This window comes from Pundamilia nyererei, unplaced genomic scaffold (genome assembly GCF_000239375.1).
Source record: "Pundamilia nyererei isolate P.nyererei 1_Seehausen unplaced genomic scaffold, PunNye1.0 scaffold00049, whole genome shotgun sequence".
NCBI lineage: Eukaryota > Metazoa > Chordata > Actinopteri > Cichliformes > Cichlidae > Pundamilia > Pundamilia nyererei.
In genome coordinates, this window is record NW_005187450.1 from 2,137,656 (window position 1) to 2,149,008 (window position 11,353).

General features: G+C 37.4%; 2 protein-coding genes across 2 annotated transcripts in view; both read right to left on the bottom strand.

Moving 5' to 3' along the window:
- Nucleotides 1–210: 210 nt before the first annotated feature.
- Nucleotides 211–6,196, bottom strand: LOC102204508 (tumor necrosis factor receptor superfamily member 25). The gene is made up of 3 exons (XM_005732967.1): nucleotides 5,983–6,196; nucleotides 5,657–5,765; nucleotides 211–1,844 (listed from the first exon to the last, which is right to left on the bottom strand). The coding sequence occupies exons 2-3, from the start codon at nucleotides 5,736–5,738 to the stop codon at nucleotides 1,504–1,506; spliced, it is 423 nt and encodes a 140-aa protein (XP_005733024.1). The 5' UTR covers nucleotides 5,739–5,765; nucleotides 5,983–6,196; the 3' UTR covers nucleotides 211–1,503.
- Nucleotides 6,197–6,659: 463 nt separating this feature from the next.
- Nucleotides 6,660–11,353, bottom strand: part of LOC102206086 (tumor necrosis factor receptor superfamily member 23-like) — a 6,182-nt gene continuing 1,488 nt past the window's right edge. Inside the window, exons 2-8 of the mRNA XM_005733065.1 lie at nucleotides 10,641–10,737; nucleotides 10,409–10,534; nucleotides 9,599–9,724; nucleotides 9,430–9,469; nucleotides 7,647–7,720; nucleotides 7,030–7,137; nucleotides 6,660–6,820 (exon numbers count right to left, since the gene is read on the bottom strand). Coding sequence (XP_005733122.1) covers nucleotides 6,660–6,820; nucleotides 7,030–7,137; nucleotides 7,647–7,720; nucleotides 9,430–9,469; nucleotides 9,599–9,724; nucleotides 10,409–10,534; nucleotides 10,641–10,737 — 732 coding nt within the window. The remainder of the gene's footprint in view (nucleotides 6,821–7,029; nucleotides 7,138–7,646; nucleotides 7,721–9,429; nucleotides 9,470–9,598; nucleotides 9,725–10,408; nucleotides 10,535–10,640; nucleotides 10,738–11,353) is intronic.

Genomic DNA, 11,353 nt, shown 5'->3' on the forward strand with positions numbered 1-11,353 from the left:
TGTGCTCCTATTTTCTTTGTAGGTGGGGTGTGTGTGCGCTTACAAATGCACACCAGCTGCTGCGGTTCAAACATACAGTCCATACTCCCACCTTGTGGCCAAACATTTTATTCATGACATATACATATACAGGTGACATTTTGATTTGGGGTTTTACAGTAGCACGTTTTCATAACAGTGTACCACTAAAGACCACAATGAGATGAAAAACATTACGATTTTCACTTTCAGTTTATTCTGCACCACACAAATATTCATACAAATGGATCATAAATAAAAAAAACAATTATACTTTAACCTGTAAAACATATACAAATATTTATATCTCAGGGAAAGTGGCCTACATTCCCATTAAAACTTTCTTAAATAAACATCTTAAATGGGAAAATCCAAGACCTTTACTGTCAATGAAGTATAATGACACACACACATAGACACACAAAAAAACCTCTCAAAGTGAGATACCCAAACACCACAAGTGAGAACCATCCGTTCAAATGGAATATGTGTGGTGAGGAAAAACCCAGCATGCTGAACACTGACACCATTTAGTTGCAGGAAACTGAAAAACTGACGTCCTTTGGGGATTTCAGTTTTCTTCCTTTGCGAGAGTGCACAATAACAATCAGTGGCTGAGTTGTTATACTAAACGAGGGAGACGTCTGCAGCTGTGCTGCACAAACATCCCAGATGTGCACGGAGTGATCACGCACACGCACAGTTTAAAGATTCAGACTGAAAAAGTCTGTCCTTTGACAAGTCAAAAGGGGAAAAAAACAGAGAAATCTCAAGCACAGACTTGTGGAGGTAAAACAATCACGTACACTACACTAAGGAAGTGCAACTTCCTTGGTTACCCTTTAAGCACAAACACCTCCCAATTATACATGTACATTGCAGTACTGCTGTAAAAACCGCAGCCTCCATTGTTGGCATTTAAGAGGCACCACACAAAAAACTGGAGGTTACATTGTTCTAAACAACTTTTGGCAGCAGCCATTAGTTAAGGGAAGGGGACTTCCCTCAATATTTTTTTTATTTATTTACTGTCTCCACCTACTGTAGGCTACAAGAATATTATGAGTGTGTTAAGAGGTGTTATGTGGTTCCTAAAAATGCTAATGATGCTCTTGAGGAAGTAACCTGATGTTCGAAACTGCATTTTGCACTGCTACGAATCCATTATTTCATCTGTTTACATTCAACATTTTAGGTTTCTGTCTTAACATGAAATAAGGGTCCACTTTTTTTACATTCCAGTTTATCAGATGTTTTTATTTGGCTTTAATCTACGTCTGCATTACTCAGTACGGGATATTTACGACATTGTTCCAGGTTTCTAGGGTTGTACTATATGGCTACAGATCGTAATGTCCTTTCCAGCGAGTGTCTAATCTTTCACACCAGCGTCCATGGCTGAATAATTTATGTTTCCAGTCATGTTATAGATAGCATTACACTTGTGCCGCCAGGTACAGCCTCAGTTGTCCCACACTGCTCCATTCAAATGGCTGTGAGTGCCTGTCTCTGGTCAGGCGTCCACTGCAGCTGTTCCAGGCTTTCCTGGAGCATCTGTGCACAGCCGGATAATTCCATGTAGTGTAAGGCTGAGAAAATATCACTGAGTTTGGAGGAAGAGTGCTGGCTCCACAGCCTCAGCATCTGGTACTGCTTCTCCATGGAGCCGAGACTGAAACCAGTCTCCATCTCGACTCGTGCCATCTGCTGGTCAGTCACCTTAAGCAGACGCAAGAACTCCTTCCACCTTTGCAAGGGCACCTCCTTGATGATCGCGTAGAGGACGATGGCCGGCCAGCGATCTGCGTGGTCATTTCGTCTGGCAACTGGAAGGAGAGAATAATTAACAGTCAGAGGACACAGGGCACTGAGCTGCTTGTTTTGCGTTAGTCTGAGGTTAAAATAATCTGTATTTATGTGAAATAGAGCATTTGCGCAGCAGTTCACCTCCTGTCTCAAACAAGTCAATTTTGCTGCTTCTAAGAGCTTCCTGTTTGTGACCACCCTGTTAGGATATCTGTGAGTCACTGTCGTCATCCATTTCCACGATTAGAGAAACTAATGTGAAATGATAAGCAGTGATAACAGCAAGTGTTTTTTTTTAATGTTTTTTATTTAATGTTTAAGATCAGCATTGTTACAGTGTGCCGTACTGTGCAAATGTCTTGAGCCATCCATCATGGCTCAATATTTTGCAAAGAAAATAGCAAAGAGGTGCAAATATCCACAGAAATGCATTAAATAAGGGCAAAACAGAGTTAATTTGTTCTAATGAGCTTGAAAGTCAAGATTTTGTGTGACCACCTATATTATCTAACACAGCCTGAACTCTCTTAGGTATGCTTTACAGCACTTTCCTTAACTAGTCTTTGGGAATAGTTCCCCAGGCTTCTTGGAGCACATTCAAAGCTTTTCATTGGCTGCTTTTCATTCCGTTCTCTGTCACTGCTTCAATAACTTTGATGTTCAGGCTCTAGGAAAGCCGATCCACGACCGATAGCCTTCTACTACGTGTTTTTCTATCCAGTATGCCTTTATTGCACTAACAGCGTGTTAAGCTGCGTGGACAACAACTGAAAAAAAACAAAAAAAATTTTGCTACGTTTTTTTTTTATCTCTAATGTGTTAACACAACACTGATTCATTCCTTGAGTGAGGTGTCTTTTTTATGCTTGAGTGAGTCATAGGTCAGTGTGAAGTGGCAAAATAAACAAACCAAAAAAAATCGTCGGAAAATGATCAGAGTGAGAATGAGTGAAAAAGCAGCCAATGGCCAAAGACAGAACTTTGAAAGACCTTCAGAAAGCCTGAAGAACTACTGGTCAAGACTGCTTTAAAAGTCTGGCTCCTTGGAAGCAAGTATATAAAGAAATTAGGCATAATTCAAGACTTTAACTGATGATTTGTATATACTGACTCTAATAGAAAGCTTTTTTTAATGATTCAGTGTACACCTTGTAACAGTCACAATTGTGTGGTGTCTCTTTAAGACAATTTAAGTTAATGTTTAGTGATGTCACAAGTATGCGTCACTGCTCTCTGTAGAGTGTGGGAGAAACGTGCTTGCGCATGGACGTATGGACTGACACGGACCTCATATATTTACCTTCCTAATTCAAAGTAATGTCACAGGTTGTAGGAACACTGTGTTTCATGTATGACAAGGCAGCAGCTGTTCAACCGGGCCTTGTAAGGTAGGTGATGTGTGTGTCAATTAAAGGACACCACTGTGGAATTCCCAGTACCAGTGTGGTTGTGAGTTTTTGACTATCCTGAGTGTTTTCTGCCGCCTCCTCTCAACCACTGAATACAACCCACGTTTTAACCTCCAACCAGCATTATGGTATACTCTGAAAAACGAATTAATTAATTAAGTAATTACTAATTAAGTAATTCAGAAGATATACAGAGAAATTTGACCACATTATATCAGCACTGGTCTGCTAAGTGGAAAAGCTTTCTCACTTTGTAATAACAGGACAACAACAGTCAAGAGACGTAATGATACAGAATACACAACGCGAATAAAAGTCCCATCTCAAGCTTATGAAGAGGAGAACAGAGCATAATCCTCACCCCAGTTCAAACAGCACAAAACTAAAAACAGGTTTTGATCTTAGCCGTGAATGCCAACAACAACATGACCTCACTAATAACTGCAGTTGTATTTAAAGCACACCTACAGGCTTGAAAGGCTTACATTGAATATCAGGAGTTTACCATATGACACAGTTAACAGGCACATGTGTTCACTATCTGACTTGCCATTTGACTTAATGTCACATTGCTGACTGATGCGAAAGAGTAAGAACGCTGTATTTCCTAGTTTCCACCTCCACAGATGTGGTTCTGATAAACACTATGGTGAACAAGAAGAGATGAAAAAGTAAAAACAACAGCACTTATAGATAGTATACCGCGCTTCTATCAGATGGAAGAAACTGCAACAGCAACATTTTTTAATTTTACTAATATAATTCAATTAAACAATTTAGCAGTAGCAAAATAGCGCTTCCTTTTAACAACACAAGCAGACAAGCAGGTATTTGAAGGGGTAGCTATTCTCCTTAAAGCTTTAGAAATATTTCTCGTTTAACGTTGATGATATTTGATATTTTTAGTTTTTTAAAGTGTATGTCTTTTTCATTCATTGTAAAACAACTGAGAAATTTCCCCTGGTTTTATTCATCATACACTATAATCGTGGTATCATTATGTTTTGAAGGTAATCTGCTTGGATCACACTTTATCTGAAAGCATTTGTTAAATTGTGAAACAATGAAATTGAAAAAAAAAAAAAGTATGCCAAATGCCACTTTTTCTGGCTATGACCTACTGTCTACCACCTATTTATGTGCGTCATAAAAACATGTGTCACTGATCATAAATGCTAATAACTTTACTGGAAAACTCAATGCTGAACACTTCCTCTTCTACAACTTTTCTCGCAGTTTTCACATCACTTATCTCAAACATTTACAGCCAAGCCCATCACACCCTCCAGCATTCAATACCTAAGTCTCACTTCGGATGAAGTCCACAGTCATTTAAATGAGGGGAGAAAGTTGAAGCGCTACGAACAATAGGTTTCACCTCCTCTCTAAATTAACACATTTCTTAAGTAATTCAGTGCAGCAGCATGCACCATCTCTACTGCTCACCACAGAAATAAAAAAAATCACACTGTGGTGTAGAAGCAAATTCTTAAGCAACTACATTATTTACCCAGCTTGTGCTGATTGGCCTGTTTTAAACTCCTAAGTGACCAAAAGATAACTCAGCCTTATAGTGTGTACTGTATAGAACTCATTTTGACTTGTCCTGAAGGACGTGATGCAATGACCCTAATCTTCTATCCATCTATCTAAATCTATATCAATATATCTCTCTCTATATATCTATATCTATATGTATATAGGGAAAGAGAGAGATGTTTTTTTCCTGCCTACTTAAAGGATATAATATATACAGAAATGAATAAAAGTTGAAAGTTGTTTATCCTTTTATGAGTCATATTGTCTCTGAAAATATGGCAAAAGCTTCCTTTGCACTTCATGTGTAAAAATATCTATAACACCACTGAGTTTCATTTGGTATGTGGTGTTCTTCTTAGCTGATAATCCCATGATTCTAGTAACAAAACTAGTATTTTCTGGGATCGTAGTAGTAGAAGTAGTAGCAGAAGAAATTATTTCCTGCTAAAATGTTGCAGATAAAGTCACATTTATCAGTTTTATATTGCCAGTTATGTCTTAAACCATAAATGGTTACATTTACCCTAAAGTGCAATACAATGGAAGCCTGTGCTGAAGGGCAGAGAAGGATTTCGTCTGTGAATATTTAATACCGAATGACAGAAAAAGAAATGCAGACTGTTTGATTGTTGGCTGTTCTCGAATTTGAGGTTTTTTATCCTTCTTCACTGAACTCCTATTAAAAGTAAGGAATATTTTAATCACTCCTTACATTGGGAATGAGGAAATGACTTTTGAGACTAAAATAAACTTTTCCGAGAATTCTGCAGGGGGTGTTTTTGTTTTGTTTTTTTAATTAGAAATCATCAACACATAATTTACAAAGTCCAGTATTTTGCATGTCGTGCATGTTAGCAAGAGATCAAATACTCCGATAGTCTTACCTATCTGGCCATTGACTGGCACGAGAGTGTTGATGTGGGTTGGATGTTCTGACATGGCTGGACTCTGATTGAGAGTCAACATGGGAGTTTCCTCAGAGAATGTAAGCGTCTTGAAAGAACAAACAAGACAGCATGAGTACAAACTTTGAAGTGCATGACAGGGATGACCAAAACTTTCTGCCTTTCTTGTGTGCTAATTATAAGCTAATGAGCTAATTATCTTGATGAACTATGTACAAGAAATTCTCACTGTGCACCTACAGTAAGTGTTCCTGCCTAGATTGCTATCTTTAAAGAAAACGAAGTGCATGAAACTGAGCACAAACCAGTGTGGTCGGGTTACTGCCTTGATGACTGGGTTGTTCTGTTAAAAAGGAAAGGAGATATTATCATTGAGTTTCCTGTCTGTTAGTCAAGACATGTTCAGTCACTAAGGCACATTTTTAAAACAGAACAAAATATGGATATTCTTCTATTTAATGCACAACTGGACAGTACATTTCACATTGTGAGGAGTAAAATGAGAAAATTTGTCCTTGGTTGCGATGTGTCATAGTATCTTAACTTCCCAGAGGTCAAGTAATGTAAAGTGTAGTACTTTACATATTAGTACTTTACATGTAGTACTTTACATAACTTTGATATTAGCCATATGAAAACTACATGAATCAATATCTACCGAACCGCTAAGTGCCTGTACTGTTTACTCTGTGTACTGTATGTTAATGCTCAGTGGTAGTTGTAGAAATACTCTGATGAATAAAAGTGATTGTTCAATTCAAAGCACTTGAAAACTAGTAAAACCCTGCACTGAACAAAATACAATTAGGCAATAGAAAAAAAGGACTGACAAAAGTAACAAAAGTAACATTTACGGTAACCTTAAGGGTCAAATTTGTGCCATTACGTTTTAAAGAAGATAAAGTTACACAAATCTCATATGAAATGCAAACACTTCAAATGTGTACTTAAATACAACGCACAGGTACTTTATTGGATTTATTTACTGCAGATTACCGTTCTTGGAGACTTCAGCCTCTTTCCTCCTCCTCCAGCAAAAACTGTCTTTGTGTTTGAATATCTTCATGGTGCAGATCAGCAGGAACCATGAGAGCAACACAAAGCTAATCACGAGAATCGCAAGAAAAATTCCTGCATTCCCCGCTGTGGACACAAAGACACACTCCACATCAATAAGTTCTGACATAAGCATATTATGTCTTTATCTTCCATGTAAATTGGATAACAATCAGAGGCTGCTAAACCTGCTAAATGTCATAGCAAGTGTGATACGTTATAAAACTAAACTAAAAAACCAAGGGCAGTAAGTTAATGTATCAAATGTGTTGTTAAAATATAAAATGAGCACTAACAGTTACGTGGAATTTCTGTTATATGAGGATCTGATAGATTCGTGAAAGCCTTGGATGTTGAAACAAGAGCTTTGTTTGGAGAGGGAGTTGAAGTTGTAGACATCAATCCTGTCGTACGATTAAAAAAAAAGAAGCAAGTTTGGAATTACTTCTCAACATTAGTGGGTTATATAATGTGATGTAATCTTCTGGTATACACGGATAGACAACACAATGCATTTGCATTAACATACTTTAAGAAAAATACAATTTTAAACTTTATTATTTATTATTCTTGGTGCTGGTGCATTTAGTAATCTGGCTCCGAGAGCCTCAGTTGTGTTTTTTAAGTAGTTGCAGATCAAATCTGAAGTACGGTCAGGAGGAATAAAGCAGCTCTATTTAGAAGAATGGAAAAACATTCTTCTAAATAGAGCTGCTTTATCTCAGCAATATTTTTGGGGATGTGTGGACCAAAAAGCTTGAAAAGCAAACCCACAGAATCACATCTTGTTTTCAAATCTCCTTTTCCTAAAGATCTACTTGAATGCTTAGGGCTCATTGTTTTTGCTGGCTCTCCTAACCTTCAGAAGAAGTCAGTCAGACAAAATGACATACATAATTAAAGATTCACTTACTTTTGTTTGCCACTGTGGTTGGAGACACAACTGGAGTTGTAGATGGATTTGTCGAAGCTATAGTATTCGTTAGCCTATAACATAAAAAAACAGTATAGAAATCATCTGACAACACATATTTATCCTGACATTAAAAGCTAATGAAGCACCAACACAGACAGTTATTTCTCCTGTCGTGTGTAAAAATGCATTCCAACATTAATCTGAGGTCCAGATTCAGACTGCATAATTCAAATGAATATATCTGCAAAAGTCAGTCTGTTAGTTTAAGTTCTCCTCTGTGTGCTTGCTTGCAGTGACTTATAGAGAGACTAAAAAAAACTAATCAAAGATTTTTCCATTGAAGGTTGACGTTTTCTAGCAGCATTGGAAAAACATTCAAACATTTTGCAACTAGGATGATCAGACCCCAGTTTGAGGAAAGCAATAATTTTTGTGTGTGACTCCGTGGGGACATGTTAGCAATGTTTTGAGGTAGTCAGAAATTTTCATTACCAATGACAGGTTACCAGATTTTAGTTTATTATGTAGAGGCCAAATTAATGACATTTAAAAGTAACTTTTCCAACTTTTACAAGTAAATGTAAGGATAAAGGGAAGACGAAGCTATGTTCTTATCATGTACTCCTTATATGATCCCATATTTCTCTTTATGTTATTTGTTCTGTCTGTTTGCATTTCAGTAGTAGGGATGAACATTGATTTTTAAGTGGGGGTTTTTTAGCTGACAATTCTATCATTGTCAACTAATTGTCACTTCATGCTATATTTTTCCTAGTACGAACCTGAAGCATAATTATATCCAAAGAGGCAAAAACGCAAAGTGAAATAAACTTCCCTTTATTTTCTTTGTGGTTGTTTCAGTCTTTTCCACTAAAAGTCAGATGCCTTGTGACTTTTTGGTGGTGTCTTTCCCTGATGGGAGTAGCATTAGAAATTGAAAAATATTAAAAAGCCTTTCCTCCGTTTTTCACACAAGCTTAGTGAAAGCCAGACTTTTGCAAATCCTTTGCACTTGCACTTTCACTCAGTGCAAATGCAAATCCTGCAGAGTCAATCAATATGTGGGACATCGGGGACAAAGGACGGTCCCACATAATAAGAGACATCTTGTGACTCAATTTGTATCCTTAAAAAAGACATTATGGTACAGTGATCAGAAGAAATGGTTATAGAAATGTAAAGGTGGATGTCCAGGGGATCTGTCTATTCTTTAATACAAATGTGTAAAACTGGAAAAAACTGGAAAACAGTGCTTGAAAAGCAACTCTAACCTGCCTATTATCAGGACTTTTGTCATCTGCAGGCATGTTATTTAGCACAGGTAGTCAAGGCCTCAGTCAAACCACAGGAAATATGGGAGGGGGAGAGAAATTTGTAACCATGTTTCCTCCATTCTAACAAAAAGACAACGCGTCCCCTGCTGAAATCAGGCCATGTTTAACTCAACCACAAACATATGGTAGATCACATTTTAGTTAGCACTGACAAATAGTTGCCATTTATCTAGAGTAAGTTAGTGGCCCTCTAAACGTCACCAGAAGTTGATACACATTAAATGAACAAACATCACTGAACAAACACTGCAATTTTGGTGCATACCTGTAAACTGTATTCACATACAATACAGCGTAAGCTATCACCACAGTGTAAGTATATGTATTTTATATCATTGGCGCTTTCATTTGCAGTTCTGTGTTCTTGTCAGTCTGTCGCGAACAAAATTTAAGCACACTGTCTATGTTTTTTTGTTTATTTTCTGTTACATTGTAAAGTCTTCTACCTCAGGGGGTGTGGGCACTTCGTGTAGTAGTCAGCATTCCCTGAAAGGAACATAAGAGTAACTGTGAATGTAGGAATTTAAAGTGAGATTGTTATTATATTAGAAAATGAATCCGTTTGGCTGCAGTGAATATCAGTCTAATGCTTTAAAATCCTTTGAGGTTACTTACGTGGGCAGTGCGGGCAGGAACATTTTGAACATTGCCGTGAATAAGATCCTGAATTGTAGTATCGCTCCATGCAGCCACACACCGTGCTCCTGTTAAAGGTGCAGGGCTCTATTACCACCTCATCATCTGGGGGAAAAGCAAAATACAGTGTTTCCATCTCAGTCCAAATAACTGAAAAACGCAGTCCCGATAAGGCCATGGGACCACATGTTGTTTTCTACTGTCACATTCTTTTCATCAATTAGCACATGAAATGATTTTTCCAAGTTCTGCTTCAATATTTTATGTGAAACTCAGTTGAAATGTAAACAGAAGGAATCAATATGTTAACGGCACGCTCAAACTGGTACGCACACAAATTCACGTGTTGTTGTTACAGTGCAAGTCTCCATGCAAAGTGAATACTCAAACTGGCACTGATGTTATTAGTAACATACAGTTACTATTATATTAGGATTTCCCACACTAAATATTTATTTCATTCCACTCCATCAAACTGGTTTAACAGAAATATTAGATCATTATAATTTGCTCATCATTAAAAGAGATCTTAGATGCAGCGAAGAATAGCATTGTCTTTTATATGACCAAATAAACAGAAAATACCAGTTTACTGTTTTATTTTAGTCCACGTTTCTCTCTGTGGTTTTCCAGTGAAGGTGTCATCTTCACATGTTTTATATATTGAAATAACCAGAAAATATCCATCTGCTTTATTCTAGTCTAATTTGTACTTGAACGCTCCTTAAACTTTATCACACAAGCTGACAGTATGTGTAGCAGCAAACTGAAAATGAGCAGGATACTTACGATGACATGAGTCACACCTACGACATTTCTCTACGAAGTTTTCTACCTCCGTGAATGTGCCATGCTCACATTTCTTGCATTTGTACTTTTTAACTTGATCATCACAATCACCAACTTTATGATATCCTGGGAAAGACAGAGAGAAAGAGAAAGGTAACGAGTTAATATGATATTTCCACAATGACTTCACAAAGGACAATAATTGTCAATAATAATCCTATGTATATCTTACCAGCTGGGCATAAATTGTAGCACGAATCATTAGTTTGTTCGATCCCCTCAGTTTGACTCTGTCCACAGGAAGTCAGTGCAAGCATCAGTGGGAAGACCTGAAACAAAAAAAATGAGGTCTGAAGATCTGAGGTGTTAAATGAGGGTTAAGGTGCTCGTGTGTGAGCAGGATTGACATTTCATCACAAAAGCTGAAACAAAATGACAGAAAGAGTAAAAATAATTGACTCTCATCAAGTCACTGGAGAGGAAAAACTTTTTAATTTGCATATATCATCAAAGAGGAACATGTTCATTGAAAATGTAAATGTTCCACTGCCATTAAAGGTTCAACACATTTTCTGAACTCTAGCATGCACATCGTGCAGCAGACAGTTGTTGTTCTACCAAAGCAGAATGACAGAAAAAAATATGCCAAGCAGATCAGTGGAGACTTGGTCCATTTTGAAGACAGAACGGAAACATGTCAGAGTATTTGGACCATCCTCCACCCAGAGCCAATGAACTAAGACTCTTCTTGACCATCAGAGTTCTCACATACATGACGCATATTGCAAACCTCAGTCCAAAAACATCCTCATTTTCAAAACTTCCCCAATACATACTGATGAAATATGAACCTGATTGATTAATAACACTACTGTTAAATGTATAAGTAATGTTCGCACACGTCTGCAGTAGGTGAATATCCAAGCAGCTGTAGCTGTACTGCAT

Bases quoted from the DNA above. Each gene is read 5' to 3' on its own strand.
- LOC102204508 (XM_005732967.1), bottom strand. From the start codon at position 5,738: ATGTTGACTCTCAATCAGAGTCCAGCCATGTCAGAACATCCAACCCAC. The intron at 1,845-5,656 runs GTAAGACTATCG...CTCTCCTTCCAG, and splicing joins GCCAGTCAATGGCCAGATAG to TTGCCAGACGAAATGACCAC.